General features: G+C 49.8%; 1 protein-coding gene across 1 annotated transcript in view; it reads right to left on the minus strand.

Moving 5' to 3' along the window:
* Positions 1-8,101: 8,101 nt before the first annotated feature.
* The window catches only part of GNB3 (G protein subunit beta 3), a 57,920-nt gene continuing 40,054 nt past the window's right edge, over positions 8,102-25,967 (minus strand). The window contains exon 10 of the mRNA XM_075348293.1: positions 8,102-8,807. Within this exon, the coding sequence (XP_075204408.1) occupies positions 8,701-8,807 (107 nt within the window). The 3' untranslated portion in view covers positions 8,102-8,700. The remainder of the gene's footprint in view (positions 8,808-25,967) is intronic.

The raw sequence follows: 25,967 nt of genomic DNA on the forward strand, positions 1-25,967 counted from the left end.
GTGACTTTTAGTAGTGATGTCTCAATGTAATGGATGTGGTCGTCTGACGGGGATCTTAAAGTGTGGCTATAAAACCCCTGAGGTTTTAAAGGGTTACACACGCATGCACAGTTCATCGCTGGATCCTGGGGATCAGACACCGGGACCCCCAGCAATTCAAAAATCCAGACTTTATTATTACCCCCTGAGCATGCAGCCCCATCCTGACCAGAGCACATGCGCAGCCTCCACTCTTCACTACTGCATTTGTCATATACATAGATGAGTAGAGACTGCGCATGCGCACCTCTGCTACATTTAGGATGACAACCTCGTTCTCAAGGTTCTAAAGCACCATTTGCTCAAGGTCCCAATCAGCAAGTTATGCCCTATCCTGCAGATAGCGGGGGAAACCATATTATTTTTAATTGTTTTGGAATGCATGGAGAGGCGTTATGACACTTTAAACCCACTATAAGGCTATGTTCACACATGGCATTCTTGCAGCATTTTTTAGCTGCGTATTTGCCTTGGTTTTATGCAAACACATGATAATACGCTGATTTTTACAGTCCCAGCAAAGTCTGAGATTTCTGAAGCACACACACACACACACACACACACACACACACACACACACACACACACACACACACACACACACACACACACACACACACACACACACACACACACACACACACACACACACACACACACACACACACACACGTTTTTTTCTTTGTCGCTCCATTGGGAGACCCAGACAATTGGGTGTATAGCTTCGCCTCCGGAGGCCACACAAAGTATTACACTTTAAAAAGTGTAGGCCCTCCCCTCTGCTATACACCCTCCCGTGCATCACGGGCCCATCAGTTTTTATGCTTTGTGTTGAAGGAGGCACACATGCACGCAAGCTCCACAAGTTAGTCGGCAGCAGCTGCTGACTATATCGGATGGAAGAAAAGAGGGCCCATTACAGGGCTCCCGGCATGCTCACTTCTCACCCCACTCTGAGTCGGCGGTGCTGTTAAGGTTGAGGTACCCATTGCGGGTACACAGGCAGGAGCCACATGCCGTTTTCCTTCCCCATCCCTTACAGGGCTCTGGGTGAAGTGGGATCCTTAAACGGTCACCAGGCACTGGGACCGCGCTCCCTCCGCAGCCCCTGGGGGAATCTGCTGGACAGGAGCCCGGGTATCGTCAGGGACATGGCCCTGCTACTCTGAGGTACTCTGTGTCCCCTTGGGGACGGCGCATAGAGCGCCTGTTTGGTACATGCTGCAGCAGCTGCTGGGTGTGTTGGTGCGCCGGGACTACCGCGCTGGCCGCGCTTGTTTGCCGGCCGCGCTTATAACTCGAGTCCCCGGCTTTTGCGGCCTAGTGCCGCATATTCCCGCCCCCGGGCCTGCCAGTCAGGGGTAAGGGCGGGACGCTGCACGGAACGTCAGCGCTGAGGGCTGGAGCATACTTTGTATCCTCCTCCCCCCTCACTGTGCACAGTGGGGCACCAGATTCCCGCACTTTTTAGTGCACGCCTACGGCTCCCTCTTCCTCACAGAACGCTAGCAGCCATTGCTAGCAGCACGGCTGACGCTGGGGATCTTCAGAGACGAGCTCCAACAGCTCTGGGAGCCCAGGCAGGGAATCTGGTGGTCACACAAACGCTGAGGGCGGTCGGTAAGCAGCACCTGTTACTAGGTGCTTGCTCCCCTGGGTGCAGAAGTGTATATTTATATCCTTATTTTGTATACATTTACTCTGTACGGCCCGCACTGTTGCCTTGGCTATATACCCTCTCTGATTGCTCTAAAAGGAGACAACAGCATGTCGTCCGAAAAAAGCAAGGGTGCCAGGGCACAGGTTTACTTTGCAACCTGTACCTCATGTGCGGCTATGCTACCTGCAGGTTCCACCTACCCTCATTGTGTGCAATGCTCGGCCCCTGTGACACTCACTCAGCCGGAGCCTTTGCCACTGGTGGGACCCTCGGCCCAGGTGGAACAATCGGCTGCCACTGTCCAGGTGACAGGGACAGAGTTTGCAGTATTTGCTGACAAACGTTCTGAGTCTATGGATAGATGGTCTGCTAAGATTCTAGAAGCTTTGCAGTCCAGACTAGTAACACAGACCCCGGGCACTGTTGAATCATTGTCCCCAGGCCCCCCTAGGTTGGAGCAGCAAAGTGCTCCTGGGGCGAGTCATAGCTCCCACGGTGAGGACTATGACACGGACCGCAGTCCCAGGCCAGCTAAGCGGGCTCGCTGGGAGCTTCCCTCGACTTCATCACAGTGTTCAGGGTCTCAGCATGAGGGATCTCTGGAAGATGAAGCGGAGGTGGCAGATCAGGGCTCTGATTCTGACGCCGCTCTCAACCTTGATACACCTGAAGGGGACGCCATAGTAAATGACCTTTATAGCGTCCATCAATCAGGTGTTAGATCTTTCTCCTCCAGCTCCTCAGATTGAGGAGTCAGCTTCTCAGCAGGAGAAATTCCATTTTAGGTTTCCTAAAGGAGCACGGAGTGCGTTTCTTGATCACTCCGACTTCAGAGATACAGTCCAGAAACACCGAGCTTTTCCAGATAAGCGCTTTACTAAGCGCCTTAATGACACACGTTATCCCTTTCCCCCTGACGTAGTCAAGGGTTGGGCTCAGTGTCCCAAGGTGGATCCTCCAGTCTCCAGACTGGCGGCTAGATCCATAGTTCCAGTGGCAGATGGTGCATCACTCAAGGATGCCACTGACAGGCAGATAGAGCTCCTGATGAAATCCATCTATGAGGCTATAGGCGCGTCTTTTGCTCCGGCATTTGCAGCCGTATGGGCACTCCAAGCTATCTCAGCTTGTCAGTCTGAGATTAATGCAGTTACACGTGCCTCTGCTCCACAGGTTGTGTCCTTAACCTCTCAGGCGTCGGCGTTTGCGTCCTACGCCATGAATGCTGTCCTGGACTCTGCGAGCCGTACAGCGGTAGCATCCGCCAATTCGGTGGCAGTCCGCAGGGCTATGTGGCTACGTGAATGGAAGGCAGACTCTGCTTCCAAAAAGTTCTTAACCGGTTTGCCATTTTCTGGCGACCGCCTGTTTGGCGAGCAATTGGATGAAATCATTAAACAATCCAAGGGAAAGGAATCGTCCTTGCCCCAGTCCAAACCCAACAGACCTCCACAACGGAAGGTACAATCGAGATTTCGGTCCTTTCGGACCTCAGCCAAGTCTCAATTCTCCTCATCCAACAGGCCACAGAAGGGTCAGAGGAACTCTGATTCATGGCGGTCTAAGTCACGTCCTAAAAAGACCGCCGGAGGAACCGCTCCCAAAGCGGCCCTCCTCATGACTTTCGGCCTCCCCAAACCGCATCCTCAGTCGGTGGCAGGCTCTCCCGCTTTTGCGACGCCTGGTTGCCACATGTCCAAGACCGATGGGTGAGAGACATTCTGTCTCACGGTTACAGGATAGAATTCCGCTCTCGTCCTCCGACTCGTTTCTTCAGAACATCTCCGCCCCCCGAGCGAGCCGATGCTCTTCTTCAGGCGGTGAGCACTCTGAAAACAGAAGGAGTGGTGATCCCGGTTCCCCTTCAGCAATGGGGTCAAGGTTTCTACCCCAACTTGTTTGTGGTGCCAAAAAAGGACGGATCTTTCCGTCCTGTCCTGGACCTCAAACTGCTCAACAAACATGTGAACGCCAGGCGGGTTCCGGATGGAATCCCTCCGCTCCGTCATCGCCTCGATGTCCCAAGGAGACTTCCTAGCATCAATCGACATCAGAGATGCTTATCTCCACGTGCCGATTGCACCAGAGCATCAGCGCTTCCTGCATTTCGCCATCGGGGACGAACACTTTCAGTTCGTGGCGCTGCCCTTTGGCCTGGCGACAGCCCCTCGGGTCTTCACCAAGGTCATGGCAACAGTGGTAGCGGTCCTGCACTCGCAGGGACACTCGGTGATCCCTTACTTAGACGATCTCCTTGTCAAGGCCCCCTCTCAGGTGGCATGCCAACACAGCCTGAACATTGCTCTGGAGACTCTCCAGAGATTCGGGTGGATCATCAATTTCCCAAAGTCAAAATTGACTCCGACCCAATCGCTGACATATCTCGGGATGGAGTTTCATACTCTCTCAGCGATAGTGAAACTTCCGCTGGACAAACAACGTTCACTACGGACAGGGGTGCAATCTCTCCTTCGAGCCCAGTCGCACCCCTTGAGACGCCTCATGCACTTCCTAGGGAAGATGGTGGCGGCAATGGAGGCAGTTCCATTTGCGCAGTTTCATCTGCGTCCACTTCAATGGGACATTCTCCGAAAATGGGACAGGAAGTCGACGTCCCTCGACAGAAACGTCTCCCTGTCTCGGACAGCCAAGGCCTCTCTTCAGTGGTGGCTTCTTCCCACGTCTTTGTCGAAGGGGAAATCATTTCTGCCCCCATCTTGGGCGGTGGTCACGACGGATGCGAGTCTGTCAGGGTGGGGAGCGGTCTTCCTCCACCACAGGGCTCAGGGTACCTGGACTCAGCCAGAGTCCTCCCTGCAGATCAATGTTCTGGAGATAAGGGCAGTGTATCTAGCCCTAAAGGCGTTCCAGCCGTGGCTGGAAGGCAGGCAGATCCGAATTCAGTCGGACAACGCCACGGCAGTGGCATACATCAACCACCAAGGCGGCACACGCAGTCGGCAAGCCTTCCAGGAAGTTCGGCGGATTCTGCTGTGGGTGGAGGAAAGAGCATCCACCATATCAGCAGTTCACATCCCGGGCGTAGAAAACTGGGAAGCAGACTTTCTCAGTCGCCAGGGCATGGATGCAGGGGAATGGTCTCTTCACCCAGAAGTGTTTCAAGAGATCTGTTGCCGCTGGGGGAAGCCGGACGTCGACCTGATGGCGTCCCGGCACAACAACAAGGTCCCGACATTCATGGCACGATCTCAAGATCACAAAGCTCTGGCAGCAGACGCGCTAGTTCAGGATTGGTCGCAGTTTCGACTGCCTTATGTATTTCCTCCTCTGGCACTACTGCCCAGAGTATTACGCAAGATCAGGTCCGACTGCCGCCGCGCCATCCTCATCGCCCCAGACTGGCCGAGGAGGTCGTGGTACCCAGATCTGTGGCATCTCACGGTGGGTCAACCGTGGGCACTACCAGACCGTCCAGACTTACTGTCTCAAGGGCCATTTTTCCATCTGAATTCTGCGGCCCTCAACCTGACTGTGTGGCCATTGAGTCCTGGATCCTAGCGTCTTCAGGGTTATCTCAAGAGGTCATTGCCACTATGAGACAGGCCAGGAAACCAACGTCCGCCAAGATCTACCACAGGACGTGGAGGATCTTCTTATCCTGGTGCTCTGATCAGGGTTTTTCTCCCTGGCCATTTGCCTTGCCCACTTTTCTGTCCTTCCTTCAATCCGGACTGGAAAAGGGTTTGTCTCTCGGCTCCCTTAAGGGACAAGTATCGGCGCTATCTGTGTTTTTTCAAAAGCGTCTAGCCAGGCTTCCGCAGGTCCGCACGTTCCTGCAGGGAGTTTGTCACATAGTCCCTCCTTACAAGCATCCGCTAGAACCGTGGGATCTGAACAGGGTGCTAACGGCTCTTCAGAAACCACCTTTCGAGCCAATGAGAGAGATTTCTCTTTCACGCCTTTCACAAAAGGTTGTCTTCCTAGTGGCAGTCACATCACTTCGGAGAGTGTCGGAGCTGGCTGCACTGTCATGCAAAGCCCCCTTCCTGGTGTTCCACCAGGACAAGGTGGTTCTGCGTCCGGTTCCGGAATTTCTCCCTAAGGTGGTATCCCCTTTTCATCTTAATCAGGATATCTCCTTACCTTCTTTTTGCCCTCATCCAGTTCACCAATGTAAAAAGGATTTGCACTTGTTAGATCTCGTGAGAGCACTCAGGCTCTACATTTCACGCACGGCGCCCCTGCGCCGTTCTGATGCGCTCTTTGTCCTTGTCGCGGGCCAGCGTAAGGGGTCGCAGGCTTCCAAGTCAACCTTGGCTAGATGGATCAAGGAACCGATTCTTGAAGCCTACCGTTCCTCTGGGCTTCCGATTCCTTCGGGGCTGAAAGCCCATTCTACCAGAGCCGTAGGTGCGTCCTGGGCATTGCGGCACCAGGCTACGGCTCAGCAGGTGTGTCAGGCGGCTACCTGGTCGAGTCTGCACACTTTTACAAAACACTATCAGGTGCATGCATATGCTTCGGCAGATGCCACCCTAGGTAGGCGAGTCCTTCAGGCGGCAGTTGCACACCTGTAAGAAGGGGCCGTTTTTTCGGCTCTTTTTATCGAGGTATTCTTTTACCCACCCAGGGATTGCTTTTGGACATCCCAATTGTCTGGGTCTCCCAATGGAGCGACAAAGAAGAAGGGAATTTTGTTTACTTACCGTAAATTCCTTTTCTTCTAGCTCCTATTGGGAGACCCAGCACCCGCCCCTGTTCCCTTCGGGCTGTTGTTCTTTTGTGTACACATGTTGTTCATGTTGAATTGTTCCTTGGTTCATGGTCTTCAGTTCTCCGAACATCCTTCGGATTGAATTTACCTTAGACCAATTTATAAGTTTCCTCCTTCCTGCTTTGGCACCAAAACTGATGGGCCCGTGATGCACGGGAGGGTGTATAGCAGAGGGGAGGGCCTACACTTTTTAAAGTGTAATACTTTGTGTGGCCTCCGGAGGCAGAAGCTATACACCCAATTGTCTGGGTCTCCCAATAGGAGCTAGAAGAAAAGGAATTTACGGTAAGTAAACAAAATTCCCTTCTTTTTTTCCTGACTGTTTTGTCAAATACCTGCGTATATTTGCAGCAGTTTTAAAAGTGTGAGCATGTCAATTCTTTGCAGCGTTTTTGCATTAAAAAAAATACTTTGTAGAAAAACCATTGCAAAAATGCACCAAAAGTGCAGATGACTCCAAGGAGATTGGCTGTCAGGTTTTGGTCAGGAAAAAAAGCTATGTGCACATGCTGAGTATTTAATTACAGAAATTCTGGCACCAAATCTGCATTTCTTGGCAGAAAAAGTTATTTTTCTATGCATTCTGAGGTGGAAAAACGCTGAAAGGATTTGACATTCTGCAAATCTGCAAGGGGAAAAAATGTGCACAAATTATCGGCATTCTCTACCTTTTGGCATAAGGATTAGCATGCAATTTTGTGACAACTGTACTCAAACATATCAAACACGGTGTGCACATAGCCTAAAACTGCCCCTATGTACAAGAATATGACTACTATAATACTGCTCCCTGTATACAAGAATATAACTACTATAATACTGCCCCTATGTACAAGAATATAACTACTATAATACTGCCCCCTGTGTACAAGAATATAACTACTATAATACTGCCCCTATGTACAAGACTATAACTACTATAATACTGCCCCTATATACAAGAATATAACTACTATAATACTGCCCCTATGTACAAGAATATAACTACTATAATACTGCCCCTATGTACAAGAATATAACTACTATAATACTGCCCCTATGTACAAGAATATAACTACTATAATACTGCCCCTATGTACAAGAATATAACTACTATAATACTGCTCCCTATGTACAAGAATATAACTACTATAATACTGCCCCCTATGTGCAAGAATATAGCTATTATAATACTGCCCCTATATACAAGAATATAACTACTATAATACTGCTCCTATGTACAAGAATATAACTACTATAATACTGCTCCTATATACAAGAATATAACTACTATAATACTGCTCCCTATGTACAAGAATATAACTACTATAATACTGCTCCTATATACAAGAATATAACTACTATAATACTGCCCCCTATGTACAAGAATATAACTACTATAATACTGCCCCCTATGTACAAGAATATAGCTATTATAATACTGCCCCTATATACAAGAATATAACTACTATAATACTGCTCCTATGTACAAGAATATAACTACTATAATACTGCATCCTATGTACAAGAATATAACTACTATAATACTCCTCCTATGCACAAGAATATAACTACTATAATACTGCCCCTATGTACAAGAATATAACTGATCCGTTATCCCCACAGTCTTTTTTTTTTTTTTTTTCTTGCCGTACTGACATATGAAGACATCTAGACAGAGTCCAAAGTGGCTGCAAACCTGAGATTTAATAAAACCATTAACATGTCTGAAAGATGCCAAAAATCTTCGGCTTCTATGACCTAAAATAGATTTTATTTTCCTCTTTCTATAAAACACAAACCTGTTTTGAAAAAAAAAAAAAGTGACAGAAAAGGGAGAAGAGGCTTCAGTAAAATAAATTAAGTAGATATGCACACAGATGCTGACGTTGTATGCAGCAGGAGTAGAGAAGAAAAGTAGGGGGTGCGGGAGTTTGATCAGAAAGGATTGATTTGGGGGGTAACAGCTCCTGTATTGGGGCAGGGGGAGTTCTACAGTCTGGATCCAATGCGCAGCTGATGATATCTGGGTGCAGTGTGTACAGCAGCCACCAGGTGGCAGTGTTTGCATTTTGCTTGTAAATGGGGCTTCTGCAGCTAGTAAGTGTCACACAGCAAATCCAAGCAGGTGCCTGGTATGGAGGGGGGATGCTGGTGCAGCCCTGCACTGGTGGGATAAGACGCTAATCAGGGTATAATCAGGGGCATTGATAAATGGACTGTGAGGGGTGGGAGAGGTGAGTTTAGGGGCCCCTGTCTCCGCTGCATGAAGTATCGTGCAAAAAATTCAGTTCCAGATTTTCAGGAAACTATCCCACGATCCGGTAGCGACCGCCATCCCATCCGAGGTGACGCCGAGGCAGCTGACGCGGTTATCGTGCCCAGAGAGCACTCCTGTAAAATTAGAGAGAGAAAAAAAAAAAGTAGAATTAAGAAGTAATTTAGCGACTTCTTGGTTATACGGTCATGACCGAAAGTGCTAGCACCCTTGAAATTGTTCCAGAAAATGAAGTATTGCTCCCAGAAAATTATTGCAGTTACATCTTTTGTCATACATGTATACTTCTTTGTGTGTATTAGAACAGCACAAAAAAAAACGGAGGGGGGAGGGAGAGGCAAATCGGACACAATTTCACACACAACCCCATAAATGGTCAGAACAAAATTGTTGGCACCTTTCCAAAATTATGCATAAATAACGTTGTTTCAAGCATGTGATGTTCATTCAAACTCAATTGTGGCAAGTAACAAGTGTGGGCAATATGAAAATCACACCTGAATCCAGATAAAAGAGAAGTTGACCCAATCTTTGCATTGTATGTCTGTGTGTCTGAGGACTTGAGAAATAAAATTGTTAAAAAATATCAACAACTAAAGGTTAAAGGTCCATCTCCAGAAATCTTGATGTTCTTTTGTCCACGGTGCGCAACATAATAAAGAAGTTTACAACCCATGGCACTGTAGCTTGTACTCCCTTGATGTGGATGGCAGATAAAAATTGATGAAAGGTTGCAATGCAGGATGGTGGATAAGCCGCCACAATCAAGTTTTAAAGAAATTACACCTGTCCTGCAGCTCAGAGGGCATCAGTGGCAATGCCAACTATTCGTCCACATCTGAATGAAATGAAATGCTATAGAGGAGATCCAGGAGGACCCCACTGCTGACACTGAGACATAAACAAGCAGAACTGTAGATTGCCAAAATGTACGTGAGTACCCATAATCCTGGCAAAGCGTCTTGTGAACAGATGAGACCAAGAAAGAGCTTTTTGGTAAAGAGCATCATTCTACCGAAAATCGAATGATGCCTACAAAGAAAAGAACACGACGCCTACAGTCACATATGGTGGAGGTCAGAGATGTTTTGTGGTTGTTTTACTGCCTCTGGTACTGGGGGTCTTGACTGTGTGCAAAGCATCAAGAAATCTGAAGATTACCAAAGGATTTTGGGTGCCAATGTAGTGTCCATTGTCAGACAGCTGGGTGTGCGTCCTAGATCATGGGTCTTCCAGCAGAACAATGACCCCAAACACTTCCAAGTAGCCCCAGAAATGGATGGAAACAAAGCGCTGGAGAGTTCTGAAGTGGCAGCAATGAGTCTGTATTTATATCCCATTGACCCCTATGGAGAGATCTGAAAATTGCTTTTGGGAGAAGAGAAGAAGCCTTCAAATATGAGAGATCTGGAGCAGTTTATAAAGAAGAGTCCGAGATTCCAGGTGAGAGGAGGAAGAAGCTTGTGGACGGGTATAGGAAGCGACTGATTGCAGTTATTTATTCCAAAAGGTAAAGGTTAAAGGGTGTACAGCCAAATATTAAGTTGAGGAGGACAACAATTCTGTAAGGCTCATTTTTGCAGTTTTGTGTAAAATTATGTCCAATTCCCTTTCCTCATTTTACTTCTGTTTTTTTCCAATACACACAAAGGAAATAAATGTGTATAATAAAACTGTGTAATTGCAATCATTTTGTGGGAGAAATACTTCAATTTCTGGAACAATTTCAAGGGTGCCAATACTTTTTTTCGGCCATGACTTTATATGGTCTAATAATAATGCTGTGGGGGAGACATGGATTACAAAAGGTGAATGGTAATTTAGGCCTTGTACTGCATCTGGCCTCCATTACGGTGGCGTCCGTCCTTTGGCATAGTCCACCATGCTATTGTTTCCACCTTTAAAAATAAGTTAGACTCTGCTGAAGCGGAGGCCGGACGCTGTACAAAGTCTATTTCTAGTGAATGGATCCCGTTTTAGGAGTTACAAATGTCTGAACCAAACGTGAGGTGAACAGGCCCTCATTGCATCATGGTTTCCATTGGCAGCCATATTGGTTTCCCAAAATGAGACAGAACTAGGGGTAACAATGAGTGAGGTAAAGTCGCTGTCGAGTATCTGGTGGGTTCTTATCATTGCTTTTAAGGGGGACGTTAGCTCATTCCTGTCAGATTAGTTGTGAAATTGTTACCTAGCAACAGCTCTGGTAAGAACAAGGCCTATCGTTATTTCCGGCAGCGTTTACCGAGTCTCCAATATGGCTAATTATTCCATAGACTCGGCTAAAGTTTACCCACATTCTCAATGGGTAGCCATTATTGTCGTCAGCGTAAAATGAGCTTGAATAGAATATGGACCTGCCGTCTCCAACAAAACCTCATCGAGGATTGTTACCGAATACGATACGTTCATTATAAGTAGAGAAACCAGTTTATGAAGTAATAGGAGACATTGGTCTTCTCCAAATGAGCCAGGAATGGCGGTCACATACACAATAGGCCTCATATTAAAGATGTCTGACAGAAAATGTTACCCATGGCAACCATCCGGAGTCCACCATTCATCCACTATTTGGGCAGCAGCAGGTTGGATAATGGAGGAACAATCATCGATCGGGTGTTTGTCATTGGCCATTACAGTAGTTGTTAAAATTGATGTTTATGTTGCACCCCATTTTTTTGTTTTTGTTTCTCCCCATTTTGCAAGGGCCATAACTTTTTTTTTTATTTTTCTGTCCACGTAGACATAGGGAAGTTTTAAATTACAGTATTCATGTTACCCTATAATGTACTGAAAATCAGAAAAAATATTCAGTTTCTCTCAAAATAGTTAAATAAAAAAGTTCTTCCGCCATTGTTTTTTTTTATTTTTAGAACATCTATTGTGTGCTAAAAATGACTTGGAATATAATTTTCCAGGTCATTATAATTCTGTAGATTACAAAATTGTATAGTTTTTTCTTTATTTTAGTCATAAAAAAAATAAATAAATCTGAAAAAAAAAATTGCCTTATGTCGCCATTTTAAGAGATCCCGTCACTTTTTTTTTTTCCTGATGATAAGGGGATGTGAGGGCTTGTTTTTATGTGTGTTGTACTTTTTATTGGTACTTCCGCCATTGTTTCTTGTTTTTACGCCCTTTGTTTTGCAGTAAAAGTGACTTGGAGTTTGATTTTCCAGGTCGCTACAATTATGGAGATACCAAACGTGTATATTTTTTTTCTTTAAGTAATAAAATAAAAATCTGAAATTGGTAAAAAAAAAATAAAAAATAATTTTGAGTGCTAAGGTTGTAGTTTTTATTAATAGAATTTTGGATACCTACAATGTTTTATTACTATTAATTGCATTTTTGTTTTCTTTGTCGCTCCATTGGGAGACCCAGACAATTGGGTGTATAGCTCATGCCTCCAGAGGCCACACAAAGTATTACACTAAAAGTGTAAAGCCCCTCCCCTTCTGCCTATACACCCCCCGTGCATCACGGGCTCCTCAGTTTTTATGCTTTGTGCGAAGGAGGCTGACATCCACGCATAGCTCCACAGCTTGGTCAGCAGCAGCTGCTGACTAGGTCGGATGGAAGAAAAGAGGGCCCATAACAGGGCCCCCAGCATGCTCCCTTCTCACCCCACTGTGTCGGCGGTGCTGTTAAGGTTGAGGTACCCATTGCGGGTACACAGGCAGGAGCCACATGCTGTTTTCCTTCCCCATCCCTTACTGGGCTCTGGGTGAAGTGGGATCCTAATCGGTCTCCAGGCACAGGGACCGTGCTCCCTCCGCAGCACCTGGGAATCTGCTGGATAGGAGCCGGGTATCGTCAGGGACAAGGCCCTGCTACTGTGAGGTACTCTGTGTCCCCGTGGGGACCGCGCATGGAGCGCTTGTGCCATACACATTACAGCACTGCTGGGTGTGTTAGTGCGCCGGGGACTACCGCGCATGGAGCGCTTGTGCCACACACATTGCAGCACTGCTGGGTGTGTTAGTGCGCCGGGGACTACCGCGCATGGAGCGCTTGTGCCATACACATTGCAGCACTGCTGGGTGTGTTAGTGCGCCGGGGACTACCGCGCGGCCGCGCTTATTGCCGGCCGCGCTTATAACTTTAGTCCCCGGCTTCTGCGGCCTAGTGTCGTATATTCCCGCCCACAGGCCTGCCAGTCAGGGGAAGGGCGGGACGCTGCACAGATCGTCAGCGCTGAGGGCTGGAGCATACATTAGTATCCTCCTCCCTCCTCACTCAGTACACTGGGGCACTAGATTCCCGCACTTTTCTTGGGCACGCCCACGGTCCCCTCCTCCCCACAGAACGCCGGCAGCCATTCCTGTCAGCGATTCAGACGCTGGAGAGGAGAGACAACACAGGGAGACCCAGGCAGGGAATCTGGTGATCACGCAACCGCTCTGAGCGGTCGGTAAGCAGCACCTGTGGTGCTGGCCCCACTGAGTGCCGAAGTGTATATATATATATATATATAGGCTTTTAGGCTATACATTTGCACTGTACGGTCGTTCTGTTGTCTTTTGGCTATATACCCTCCTGGATTGTTCTCAGAGGAGACAACAGCATGTCGTCCGCAAAAAGCAAGGGTGCCAAAGCACAGGCGTACTTTGCAACCTGTACATCATGTACGGCTGTACTGCCGGCAGGTTCCACTGACCCTCATTGTGTGCAATGCTCGGCCCCTGTGGCACTTACTCAGCCGGAGCCTCCGCTACAGGTGGCCCAGGTGGAACCACCTGCTACCACTGTCCAGGTGACAGGGACGGAGTTTGCAGCTTTTGCTGACAAACTGTCTGAGAGTATGGATAAATGGTCTGCTAAAATACTAGAAGCCCTACAGTCCAGACCGGTGACTCAGGCCCCGGGCACTGTTCAATCTTTGACCCCTGGTCCCCCTCAATTGGAACAGCAAAGTGCCCCTGGGATGACCCATAGGTCCCAGGGTGAGGTCTCTGACACGGACCGCAGTCCCAGACCGCCTAAGCGGGCTCGCTGGGAAATTCCCTCCACCTCATCACACTGTTCAGGGTCTCAGCAGGACTCTCTGGAGGATGAAGCGGAGGTAACAGATCAGGATTCTGATCCTGAAGCCGCTCTCAACCTAGATACACCTGAAGGTGACGCCGTAGTGAATGACCTTATAGCAACCATCAATCAGGTGTTGGATATTTCTCCCCCAGCTCCTACAATTGAGGAGTCAGCTTCTCAGGAGAAATTCCGTTTCAGGTTTCCCAAGCGTACATTGAATACGTTTCTGGATCACTCTGACTTCAGGGAGGCAGTCCAGAAAAACCGAGACTGTCCAGACAAGCGTTTTTCCAAGCGCCTTAAGGATACACGTTATCCCTTCCCCCTGATGTTGTCAAGGGCTGGACTCAGTGTCCTAAGGTGGATCCTCCAATCTCCAGACTGGCGGCTAGATCCATAGTTGCAGTGGAAGATGGGGCTTCACTCAAAGATGCCACTGACAGACAGATGGAACTATGGTTGAAATCCATCTATGAAGCTATCGGTGCGTCGTTTGCTCCAGCATTCGCAGCCGTATGGGCACTCCAAGCTATCTCAGCTTGTCAGGCGCAGATTAATGCAGTAACACGTACATCTGCCCCGCAAGTGGTGTCCTTAACCACTCAGGCGTCGGCGTTTGCGTCCTACGCCATTAATGCTATCCTGGACTCTGCGAGCCGTACGGCGGTAGCATCCGCCAATTCGGTGGTAGTCCGCAGGGCCATGTGGCTACGTGAATGGAAGGCAGATTCTGCTTCCAAAAAGTTCTTAACCGGTTTGCCATTGTCTGGCGACCGCTTGTTTGGTGAGCGATTGGATGAAATCATTAAACAATCCAAGGGAAAGGACTCATCCTTACCCCAGTCCAGACCAAACAGACCTCAACCACGGAAGGTACAATCGAGGTTTCGGTCCTTTCGGACCGCGGGCAGGTCTCAATTCTCCTCGTCCAAACGGCCTCAGAAAGATCAGAGGAACTCCGATTCATGGAGGTCTAAGTCACGTCCTAAAAAGACCGCTGGAGGAACCGCTCCCAAAGCGGCCTCCTCATGACTTTCGGCCTCCTCAAACCGCATCCTCGGTCGGTGGCAGGCTCTCCCGCTTTTGCGACGCCTGGCTGCCACAGGTAAAAGACCGATGGGTGAGAGACATTCTGTCTCACGGTTACAGGATAGAGTTCAGCTCTCATCCTCCGACTCGTTTCTTCAGAACATCTCCGCCCCCCGAAAGAGCCGATGCTCTTCTGCAGGCGGTGGGCACTCTGAAGGCGGAGGAAGTGGTGATCCCTGTTCCTCTTCAGCAACGGGGTCACGGTTTTTACTCCAACCTGTTCGTGGTGCCAAAAAAGGACGGATCCTTCCGTCCTGTTCTGGACCTAAAACTGCTCAACAAGCATGTGAAAACCAGGCGGTTCCGGATGGAATCACTCCGCTCCGTCATCGCCTCAATGTCCCAAGGAGATTTCCTAGCATCAATCGACATCAAAGATGCTTATCTCCACGTACCGATTGCACCAGAGCATCAGCGCTTCCTGCGTTTCGCCATAGGGGACGAACACCTTCAGTTCGTGGCACTGCCTTTTGGCCTGGCGACAGCCCCACGGGTCTTCACCAAGGTTATGGCAACAGTGGTGGCAATCCTACACTCTCAGGGACACTCGGTGATCCCTTACTTAGACGATCTACTTGTCAAGGCACCCTCTCAAGGGGCATGCCAACACAGCCTGAACATTGCTCTGGAGACTCTCCAGAGTTTCGGGTGGATCATCAACTTTCCAAAGTCAAATCTGACACCGGCCCAATCACTGACATATCTTGGCATGGAGTTTCATACTCTCTCAGCGATAGTGAAGCTTCCGCTGAACAAACAGCGTTCACTACAGACAGGGGTGCAATCTCTCCTTCAAGGCCAGTCACACCCCCTGAGGCGCCTCATGCACTTCCTAGGGAAGATGGTAGCAGCAATGGAGGCAGTTCCTTTTGCGCAGTTTCACCTGCGCCCACTTCAATGGGACATTCTCCGCAAATGGGACAGGAAGTCGACGTCCCCCGACAGGAACGTCTCCCTTTCTCGGGCAGCCAAGGCTTCCCTTCAGTGGTGGCTTCTCCCCACTTCTCTGTCGAAGGGGAAATCCTTCCTGCCCCCATCCTGGGCGGTGGTCACGACGGACGCGAGCCTGTCAGGGTGGGGAGCGGTTTTTCTCCACCACAGGGCTCAGGGTACTTGGACTCAGACAGAGTCCTCCCTTCAGATCAATGTTCTGGAGATAAGGGCAGTGTATCTTGCCCTAAAGGCGTTCCAGCCGTGGCTGGAAGGCAAACAGATCTGAATTCAGTCGGACAACTCCACAGCGGTGGCATACATCAACCACCAAGGCGGGACACGCAGTCGGCAAGCCTTCCAGGAAGTCCGGCGGATTCTGCTGTGGGTGGAAGCCACAGCCTCCACCATATCCGCAGTTCACATCCCGGGCGTAGAAAACTGGGAAGCAGACTTTCTCAGTCGCCAGGGCATGGACGCAGGGGAATGGTCCCTTCACCCGGACGTGTTTCAGGAGATCTGTTGCCGCTGGGTCATGCCGGACGCCGACCTAATGGCGTCCCGGCACAACAACAAGGTCCCGACATTCATGGCACGGTCTCAAGATCACAGAGCTCTGGCGGCAGACGCCTTAGTTCAGGATTGGTCGCAGTTTCAACTCCCTTATGTGTTTCCTCCTCTGGCACTGTTGCCCAGAGTGTTGCGCAAGATCAGGGCCGACTGCCGCCGCGCCATCCTCGTCGCTCCAGACTGGCCGAGGAGGTCGTGGTACCCGGATCTGTGGCATCTCACGGTCGGCCAACCGTGGGCACTACCAGACCGACCAGACTTGCTGTCTCAAGGGCCGTTTTTCCATCTGAATTCTGCGGCCCTCAACCTGACTGTGTGGCCATTGAGTCCTGGATCCTAGCGTCTTCAGGGTTATCTCAAGAGGTCATTGCCACTATGAGACAGGCTAGGAAGCCAACGTCCGCCAAGATCTACCATAGGACGTGGAAGATATTCCTGTCGTGGTGCTCTGCTCAGGGTTTTTCTCCCTGGCCATTTACCTTGCCCACTTTTCTGTCCTTCCTTCAATCCGGATTGGAAAAGGGTTTGTCGCTCGGCTCCCTTAAGGGACAAGTCTCTGCGCTCTCTGTGTTTTTTCAGAAGCGCCTAGCCAGACTTCCACAGGTACGCACGTTCCTGCAGGGGGTTTGTCACATCGTCCCTCCTTACAAGCGTCCGTTAGAACCCTGGGATCTGAACAGGGTGCTGATGGCTCTTCAGAAACCACCGTTCGAGCCAATAAGGGATATTTCTCTCTCACTCCTTTCGCAGAAGGTGGTCTTCCTAGTAGCAGTCACTTCACTTCGGAGAGTGTCTGAGCTAGCAGCATTGTCGTGCAAAGCCCCTTTCCTGGTGTTTCACCAGGACAAGGTGGTTCTGCGTCCGGTTCCGGATTTTCTCCCTAAGGTGGTATCCCCCTTTCATCTCAATCAGGATATCTCCTTACCCTCTTTTTGTCCTCATCCAGTTCACCAATGTGAAAAGGATTTGCACTTGTTAGATCTGGTGAGAGCACTCAGATTCTACATTTCTCGTACGGCGCCCCTGCGCCGCTCGGATGCATTCTTTGTCCTTGTCGCTGGCCAGCGTAAAGGGTCACAGGCTTCCAAATCAACCCTGGCTCGGTGGATCAAGGAACCAATTCTCGAAGCTTATCGTTCCTCGGGGCTTCCGGTTCCCTCAGGGCTGAAGGCCCATTCTACCAGGGCCGTGGGGGCGTCCTGGGCCTTGCGGCACCAGGCTACGGCTCAGCAGGTGTGTCAGGCAGCTACCTGGTCGAGCCTGCACACTTTCACGAAACACTATCAGGTGCATACCTATGCCTCGGCAGATGCCAGCCTAGGTAGGCGAGTCCTTCAGGCGGCGGTTGCCCACCTGTAGGACGGAGCCGTTTACGGCTCTATTACGAGGTATTATTTTACCCACCCAGGGACTGCTTTTGGACGTCCCAATTGTCTGGGTCTCCCAATGGAGCGACAAAGAAGAAGGGAATTTTGTTTACTTACCGTAAATTCCTTTTCTTCTAGCTCCAATTGGGAGACCCAGCACCCGCCCCTGTTCCCTTCGGGCTGTTGTTCTTTGTGTACACATGTTGTTCATGTTGAATGGTTTCAGTTCTCCGATATTCCTTCGGATTGAATTTACTTTAAACCAATTTATAATTTTTTCCTCCTTCTTGCTTTTGCACCAAAACTGAGGAGCCCGTGATGCACGGGGGGTGTATATGCAGAAGGGGAGGGGCTTTACACTTTTAGTGTAATACTTTGTGTGGCCTCCGGAGGCATGAGCTATACACCCAATTGTCTGGGTCTCCCAATTGGAGCTAGAAGAAAAGGAATTTACGGTAAGTAAACAAAATTCCCTTCTTTTTTGAGACGTGTAATGATAAAAAAAGAGTGCGATTATGAAGTTGTTTTTTTTTTTTTTTCTTGACGATCTTCACCCGGCAAGTTTTTTTTTTTGATCAATTGAATATTTGCAGAAACAGCCATTTAAAAAAAATATACAGTGTATGTGTATATATATATATATATATATATATATATATATATGTATATATATATATATATACAGTGTGTGTGTGTGTGTGTGTATATAGATATATATATATATATATATATATATATATATATATGTATATATGTATATACACATACACACACACACACACACACTTTTTTCCTGTAATTTACATTTTTTTTATTTTTGTATTATAAGAGGGGGGGATGTAAACTTTATTTGGCTTTTTCTTTCATAATATTCCTTAATTTATTTTTTAATTGAATTTTACTTAATTCTGCACACGGTGTAAAAAATAATTAGGCAAGTTGTATTTTAGAGGATTTTTTTTATTATTGATCAACACCTATGTTCTCAATCAGCCCAAAAGACTCATAAATATCAAAGCTTAATATTTTTGGAAGTTGGAGTGTTTTTTTTTTAGATTTGGTTATCTTAGGAGGATCTGTTTGTGCAGGTAACTATTACTGTGCAGAATTATTAGGCAACTTAATAAAAACCAATATATTCCCATCTCACTTGTTTGTTTTCACCAGGTAAAGCAATATAACTGCACAAAATTTAGAAATAAACATTTCTGACATGCAAAAACAAAACCCCCAAAAAAGTGACCAATATAGCCCCCTTTCTTTATGATGACACTCAGCAGCCGACCATCCATAGATCCTGTCATTGCTTGATCTGTTTATGATCAACATTGCGTGCAGCAGTCACCACAGCCTCCAGACACTGTTCCGAAAGGTGGACTGTTTTCCCTCCCTGTAGATCTCACATTTTATGAGGGACCACATGTTCTCTCTGGGGTTCAGATCAGGAGAACAAGGGGGCCATGTCATTATTTTTTCATCTTTTAGACCTTTACTGGCCAGCCACGCTGTGGAGTAGTTGGATGCATGTGATGGAGCATTGTCCTGCATGAAAATCATGTTTTTCTTGAACGATACCGACTTCTTCCTGTACCACTGCTTGAAGAAGTTGTCTTCCAGAAACTGGCAGTAGGTCTGGGAGTTGAGCTTCACTCCATCCTCAACCCGAAAAGGTTCCACAAGTTGATCTTTGCTAATCCCAGCCGATACCAGTACCCACCTCCACCTTGCTGGCGTCTGAGTCGGAGTGGAGCTCTCTGCCCTTTACTGATCCAGCCTCTGGCCCATCCATCTGGCCCATCAAGAATCACTCTCATTTCATCAGTCCATAAAACCTTTGAAAAATCAGTCTTAAAATATTTCTTGTCTCAGTCTTGATGTTTCTTGTTCAAAGGTGGTGGCTTTTCAGCCTTCCTTACCTTGGCCAAGTCCCTGAGTATGGCACACCTAGTGCTTTTTGATACTCCAGTAACATTGCAGCTCTGAAATATGGCCAAACTGGTGGCAAATGGCATCTTGGCAGATTCATGCTTGATTTTCCTCAATTCATGGGCCCTGTTTGCCCAGCACGCTTCTTGCAACCCTGTTGGCTATTTGCCATGAAACGCTTGATTGTTCGGTGATCACACTTCAAAAGTTTGGCAATTTCAAGACTGCTGCATCCCTCTGCAAGACATCTCACAATTTTGGACTTTTCAGAGCCCGTCAAATCTCTCTTCTGACCCATTTTGCCAAAGGTAAGGAAGTTGCCTAATAATTAAGCACACCTTATATAGGGTGTTGATGTCATTGCGCCACACCCCTCCTCCTTACAGAGATGCACATCACCTGATTTACTTAATTGGTAGTGTACCGCCCCGCGGGCTCGGCTGCGACCGCCAAGCCGCTCGGATCCGTGCTCGTACGGTGGGTGGCTCGAGCTCCTCACGGACCCGGTGGTCACGTCGCTCTGCAAGGAGGGATGGCGCTACACGCAGGGACTTTGGTGGGGAGTTCCATGGCTGGAGCCTCGGTGGTTTGTAAGGGATGTAAGTTCGTGACGCCACCCACGGGTTGTGAATGGATGCCGTTGACTAGGCCTCCCGGGGACGGTGTTGCGCAGCTTGGTGTTGACCCCTCCGTGGGTAGGGGAGTGATGGTCCCGGGGACCCGAGGGAGGTGCTGAGGCGTGGGGACGGGTGCATGCTGGATGCTGGTGCGGTGCGGTGCGCGGCCCGAAGGCACTGGTGTACTCACTATGACACAATACACTGGAGTCTCTGGTAAACCAAACGGGATGATGAACGGGGCCCGCAGCCGGCTGCAGATTCTCCCTTAACAGGTTGGTGGTTTCCGCCTTTCTCCTGCACCTCATTGTGTGAATGTTTTGACTCCTATGCCTAAGCAATGGTAGTCCGCTCCCCGGCTTGCTGGGTGTCAGGAGAGCCCTGTTTTGCCCGCAGACGCTGGCCCTTTGGGTCTCTATGCCTTGGCGGTGGCTTTACCCTGTATGGTTGGGCTGTTGTCTTCTAACGGGTCTTGTGTGGGAAAGGTCCTTAAGTCCAGTCCTCAATCAGTTGATTTGACTCGGCCCTGTTGGTTTGGGGCTTCGTACTGGGTCTGAGTACCCCTCCTGGTGCTCCGGTTTCCAATCTGTTCCCCGGTTCGGTACCGGCAGGCCACTGCCCGACCCCGGTCCCTACGATTTCACCGGCTGTAATCCCAGCTCCTGCAGGCGGCCACCACCGTCTGCCTCCTTGCCAGAGGTGACTGGGCTCCAACCCAGACACCTGAGTATACTATGGCAGGCCTGGTCACAGGTCTGCCCTTGAACTTGACCTCACTCCTTCACTGTCAAAACTCATCTACCCTAGAACTTGTGTCTTTTCCCGCGTCCAAGCCTGTGAACTCCTCGGTGGGCGGAGCCAACTGCCTGGCTCCACCCACCCTGGTATGGACATCAAACCTGGAGGGTGGTGACAAGGCTTTGAAGTTTGGCTGCTGTCACCTTTTTAGGGAGGGGGTGTGTGTGCATAGGACTACCTGGGACGACCTGACTAGTCCAGGGCATCACAGTAGTTGGCTCTCAAGCCTATACAGCTTGGAGTAGGACAACATGTATAAAAAGAAAGTATCATGAGATCAAAATACTCATTTGCTTAATAATTCTGCACACAGTTTAGTTCTCACCAGGGTGATTCAATTTTTATTTTTTAAGTTTCTTTTTTTATATATATATATTGTGAGACTGTGACCGGGGTTATCTATGACGGCCGGTATGTCTCGCCCCGGTTGTGCTCACTCCATGATAGAAAGTAACTCCACTCCAGGGTTAATCCTGTTTCCCTACAGGCTGAAGGAAGGGTTAAAAGGAAACAGGAACAAGGGCGGGTGTGCTGGGTGTGAGGGAGTGAACACAACTCCCTGAGTTCTCTGCCGGAGAGGCACATGTGTACTGTTGTGGACTTTTGTTTGGATATTAAACCGTGTGCTGTGACCCTTGGTGCCTGGATCCCGTGTCTTCTGCTGCGCAGCCGACCACGCTACCTCACATATGGTGGAGAATGCGGGCATGCCAGCCCGGTGAGGTGTAGCTTCCATTTCTGGTGACCCGGTAGCACATGTCCTGGATTCAAGCGGCTATACTACAGCCCAAACCCGGCGACGCCATGGAGGAAATACTAAAGCAGCAGCAACAGATCAATGCACACCTGCTCCGGTCGTTAGATCATCAGCAGCAATCTTTGAAATTGCAGGAACAAAGGCACCAAGAACAGATGGTTCTCCTGGCCAAGTCGATCCGTGCCGGACCGGCAGCAACAACCCCGGGACCGGGTGACGACGGCAGCGTCCGGAAAGCGGTGAGACAAGCGTTGCAAAAGATGATCCCGGGGGATGATGTGGAAGCGTTCCTGGCGGTGTTTGAGCGGGTGGCCGAGCGGGAAAAGCTGCCGACCCCCCAGTGGGCTGAGGTATTGTCGCCCTATCTGACGGGGGAACCCCAAAAAGCGTACCTGGACCTCTGTACCGAGGACGCCATAGAATATGCGACTTTGAAAGCCGAAATACTGGCTCGGTTGGGGGTGAATACCTATGTACGGGCTCAGCGGGTAAATCAGTGGTTCTATGAGGAAGCCAAACCCGTACGCTCCCAGGCCTATGACTTGTTGCATCTCGTAAAAAAGTGGTTGCAGCCTGACACTCTGAGCCCGGCGCAAATGGTGGAAAGGGTAGTAGTTGATCGTTTTGTGCGCACTTTACCCGTCACCATTCAACGGTGGGTAGGACAGGGCGACCCGAGTACCCTGGACCAATTAGTGTCCCTGGTAGAGCGGCATGTGGCTACGCAGGACTTGATACGGGACACTGAGACTTTGCGTACCGCCCGTCGGTCCGGCCCCTCCAAGCCTAGGGCCAAGGACCCACCGCTGACACCGGTGCAGGAGTCCGCTACCGTCCCGTCTGAGGCTGCGCCCGCCGTCCCTGAGGTCCGGAAGGTTCTGTACCCTAAACGACAACTCGTCAAGGGGGTTTCCTTCCCTATTAGATGTTGGTGGTGCCAGCGGGTGGGACATATGGAAGCCCAGTGTCCACTCACCACGGAGCCCATGGATTGTGGAGTTACCCGGCGGGGTTCAATGTATGCTCAGGTGGTGTGTACCGCTGACCTGGTCTCCCCAGAGACTGAGCCCCACTTGTGCCAAATACAGGTTAATGGATGTCCGGTTACAGGATTGTTGGATTCCGACAGCTTAGTGACCCTTGTGCGATCAACCTTGAGGGCTAAAGTAAAGGCCACAGGACGTACCGTGGGGGTGGTTTGCATACATGGGGACCGCCGAGACTATCCCACGGGGATTGTCACCATCACAGCACCTTGCGGTCAGGTGCAACATGAGGTGGGACTTATTAACACTCTTCCCTATGACGTGATCCTAGGAAGGGATCTGCCCTATTTTTGAACTTTATGGAAGGGACCTCCTAAGTCCCCTCAGATATTGGTCAGTCCGGGACCTGAGCCCTACAATCCTGAATCCGGGACGCCTGCCGTAGGGGTCCCCATGATAGGGACAGAATGTGAACCCGATAGGTCGCCCCTAGAGGTATTGGCAGGAGAGGCTGAGACGGTCGAGCCCATCCCGGAGTTGGAGGCGTCCCCGGATACATTTGGGACAGCCCAACTCCAGGACCCTACATTAATACATGCCCGGAGTCGGGTGACAGTAGTTGACGGGGTGGCACAGCTGCCCGGTGCCCAGGTAAGGTACCCCCATTTCGCTCTTAAGCAGGATTTACTCTACCGGGTACATGAAATACGGGGCGTGGGAGTAGAGCAGTTGGTGGTGCCCCAGCCGTATCGCCGGCGGGTCCTCGACTTGGCTCATAAACACCTGATGAGTGGCCACCTAGGGGTCAAGAAAACGCAGGAGCGAATATTGCAAAGGTTCTATTGGCCCGGGGTCTTTGGGGAGGTAAAACGGTTCTGCGAAACCTGCCCGGAGTGTCAGCTTACCGCACCCCTGACCCACTTTCGCAGTCCGTTGGTACCGTTACCCATTATAGAAGTCCCTTTTGAATGGATAGGGATGGATCTGGTGGGGCCCCTCGTAAAGTCTGCTCGAGGGCACCAACACATCCTAGTGATCGTTGACTATGCCACCCGGTATCCAGAGGCGATACCTCTCAGACATACTGCGGCGAAGCTTATAGCTCGGGAGTTGTTTGCTGTGTTCTGCCGGGTGGGGTTGCCCAAGGAGATCCTTACGGATCAGGGGACCCCATTCATGTCTAAAGTGACCAAAGAGCTATGCCGGCTACTCCAGATCAAGCAGTTGCGCACGTCTGTGTATCATCCTCAGACGGATGGGTTAGTAGAACGATTCAATAAAACCCTGAAAACCATGCTCAAAAGGGTGATCTCCAAAGACGGGAAAGACTGGGATATGATGCTTCCCTATTTGATGTTTGCCATACGAGAGGTGCCACAGGCATCCACGGGGTTTTCGCCTTTTGAATTGTTATACGGGCGACATCCCCGGGGATTGTTGGACCTGGCAAAGGAAACATGGGAGCAAGAGCCCACCCCCCATAAAAGTGTGATTGAACACATTTTGGGTATGCAGAACCGCATAAGCGCGGTCATGCCAATTGTGAAGGAGCATTTACAGGAGGCTCAGGCCGCGCAAAGCGGCCGCTACAATAGACAAGCCACCGTGCGGACCTTTAAACCCGGGGATCGGGTGTTGGTTTTAATCCCCACGGCGGAGAGTAAATTCCTGGCTCAGTGGCAAGGCCCCTACGAGATAAAGGAAAGAGTCGGGGTGGTCAACTATAAAGTATTGCAGCCCGGTAGGCGGAAACCTGAACAAATATACCATGTCAACCTATTAAAACCTTGGCAGGAACGGGAAAGCCTGATGGTTGTTTTTTCCCCATCTCCCTCCTCTTCGGGTCGTTCACATCCGGCTCCAGCGACCTCCGGAGAGGACGAACCGGAAGTAAGGATTGGAGAAGCCCTCACCAAGACACAGAGGCGAGAGGCCAGACGGCTGGTTCAGCAGAACCCCGATGTCTTCTCCGAGCTGCCTGGTAGGACCAGTCTGATACGACATGATATTGTCACCGAGCCCCACCTGAAGGTACGCCTGAAGTCATACCGCGTGCCGGAGGCTCGAAGACAAGCCATATCAGAGGAAGTGAAGACAATGCTACGCCTGGGGGTCATTGAAAAATCCCGGAGTGAATGGGCTAGTCCCATTGTCCTAATACCAAAACCCGATGGCTCCTTAAGGTTCTGCAATGACTTTAGGAGATTGAACGAAATATCCAAGTTCGATCTCTACCCCATGCCCCGAGTGGATGAGCTGATTGATAGGCTGGGACAGGCGCGATATTTTACCACGCTCGACCTGACCAAGGGGTACTGGCAGGTGCCACTGACGGAGTCCGCCAAGGAGAAAACCGCTTTTGTTACGCCGGAGGGTCTCTTCCACTATGTTGTCTTGCCTTTTGGGTTACATGGCGCTCCAGCCACGTTCCAGAGGTTGATGGACTTGGTACTGGAACCCCACCAGGCGTATGCATCAGCGTACCTTGATGACATCATTATTTACAGCTCCGAGTGGCAGATCCACTTGGAACAGGTACAAGCGGTGGTCGACGCGCTTCGAACAGCCGGATTGACAGCCAATCCCAAGAAATGTGCGTTGGGTCTCACGGAAGCCCGCTACTTGGGCTACGTGATAGGCCAAGGAGTTAAGCCCCAAATTAACAAGGTTGAGGCGATCCAGAAGTGGCCTAGACCCCTGACCACGAAGCAGGTTAGGGCCTTCCTGGGTATCGTGGGGTACTACTGGAGGTTTGTAAAAGATTTTGCGGGACTATCAGCCCCCTTGACGGACCTTCTCAAAGGCAAGAAGTCCGTCATGGTGCGCTGGACTCCGCAGGCCGAGGACTCCTTCCGGGCCCTGAAGGGGGTCCTGTGCGGACAGCCCGTTCTTGTAAACCCTGATTTCCGGAAGGAGTTCATAGTACAGACTGACGCCTCTGAGGTCGGCCTGGGGGCAGTGCTGTCTCAGGTGGTTCAGGGGGAGGAACACCCCGTCACCTTCTTAAGTAGGAAGCTCACCCCTCCCGAGCGGAATTATAGCGTAGTGAAGAAAGAGTGCCTGGCGATCAAGTGGGCCTTGGAGTCCCTACGCTATTACCTGCTGGGACGGCAGTTTCGCTTGGTGACGGATCACTCTCCACTGGTCTGGATGAGGTCCGCCAAGGAACGGAATGCCCGGGTTACCCGGTGGTTCCTTTCTCTGC

The sequence above is a fragment of the Anomaloglossus baeobatrachus genome, chromosome 5, assembly GCF_048569485.1.
Source record: "Anomaloglossus baeobatrachus isolate aAnoBae1 chromosome 5, aAnoBae1.hap1, whole genome shotgun sequence".
In the NCBI taxonomy this organism is placed as follows: domain Eukaryota; kingdom Metazoa; phylum Chordata; class Amphibia; order Anura; family Aromobatidae; genus Anomaloglossus; species Anomaloglossus baeobatrachus.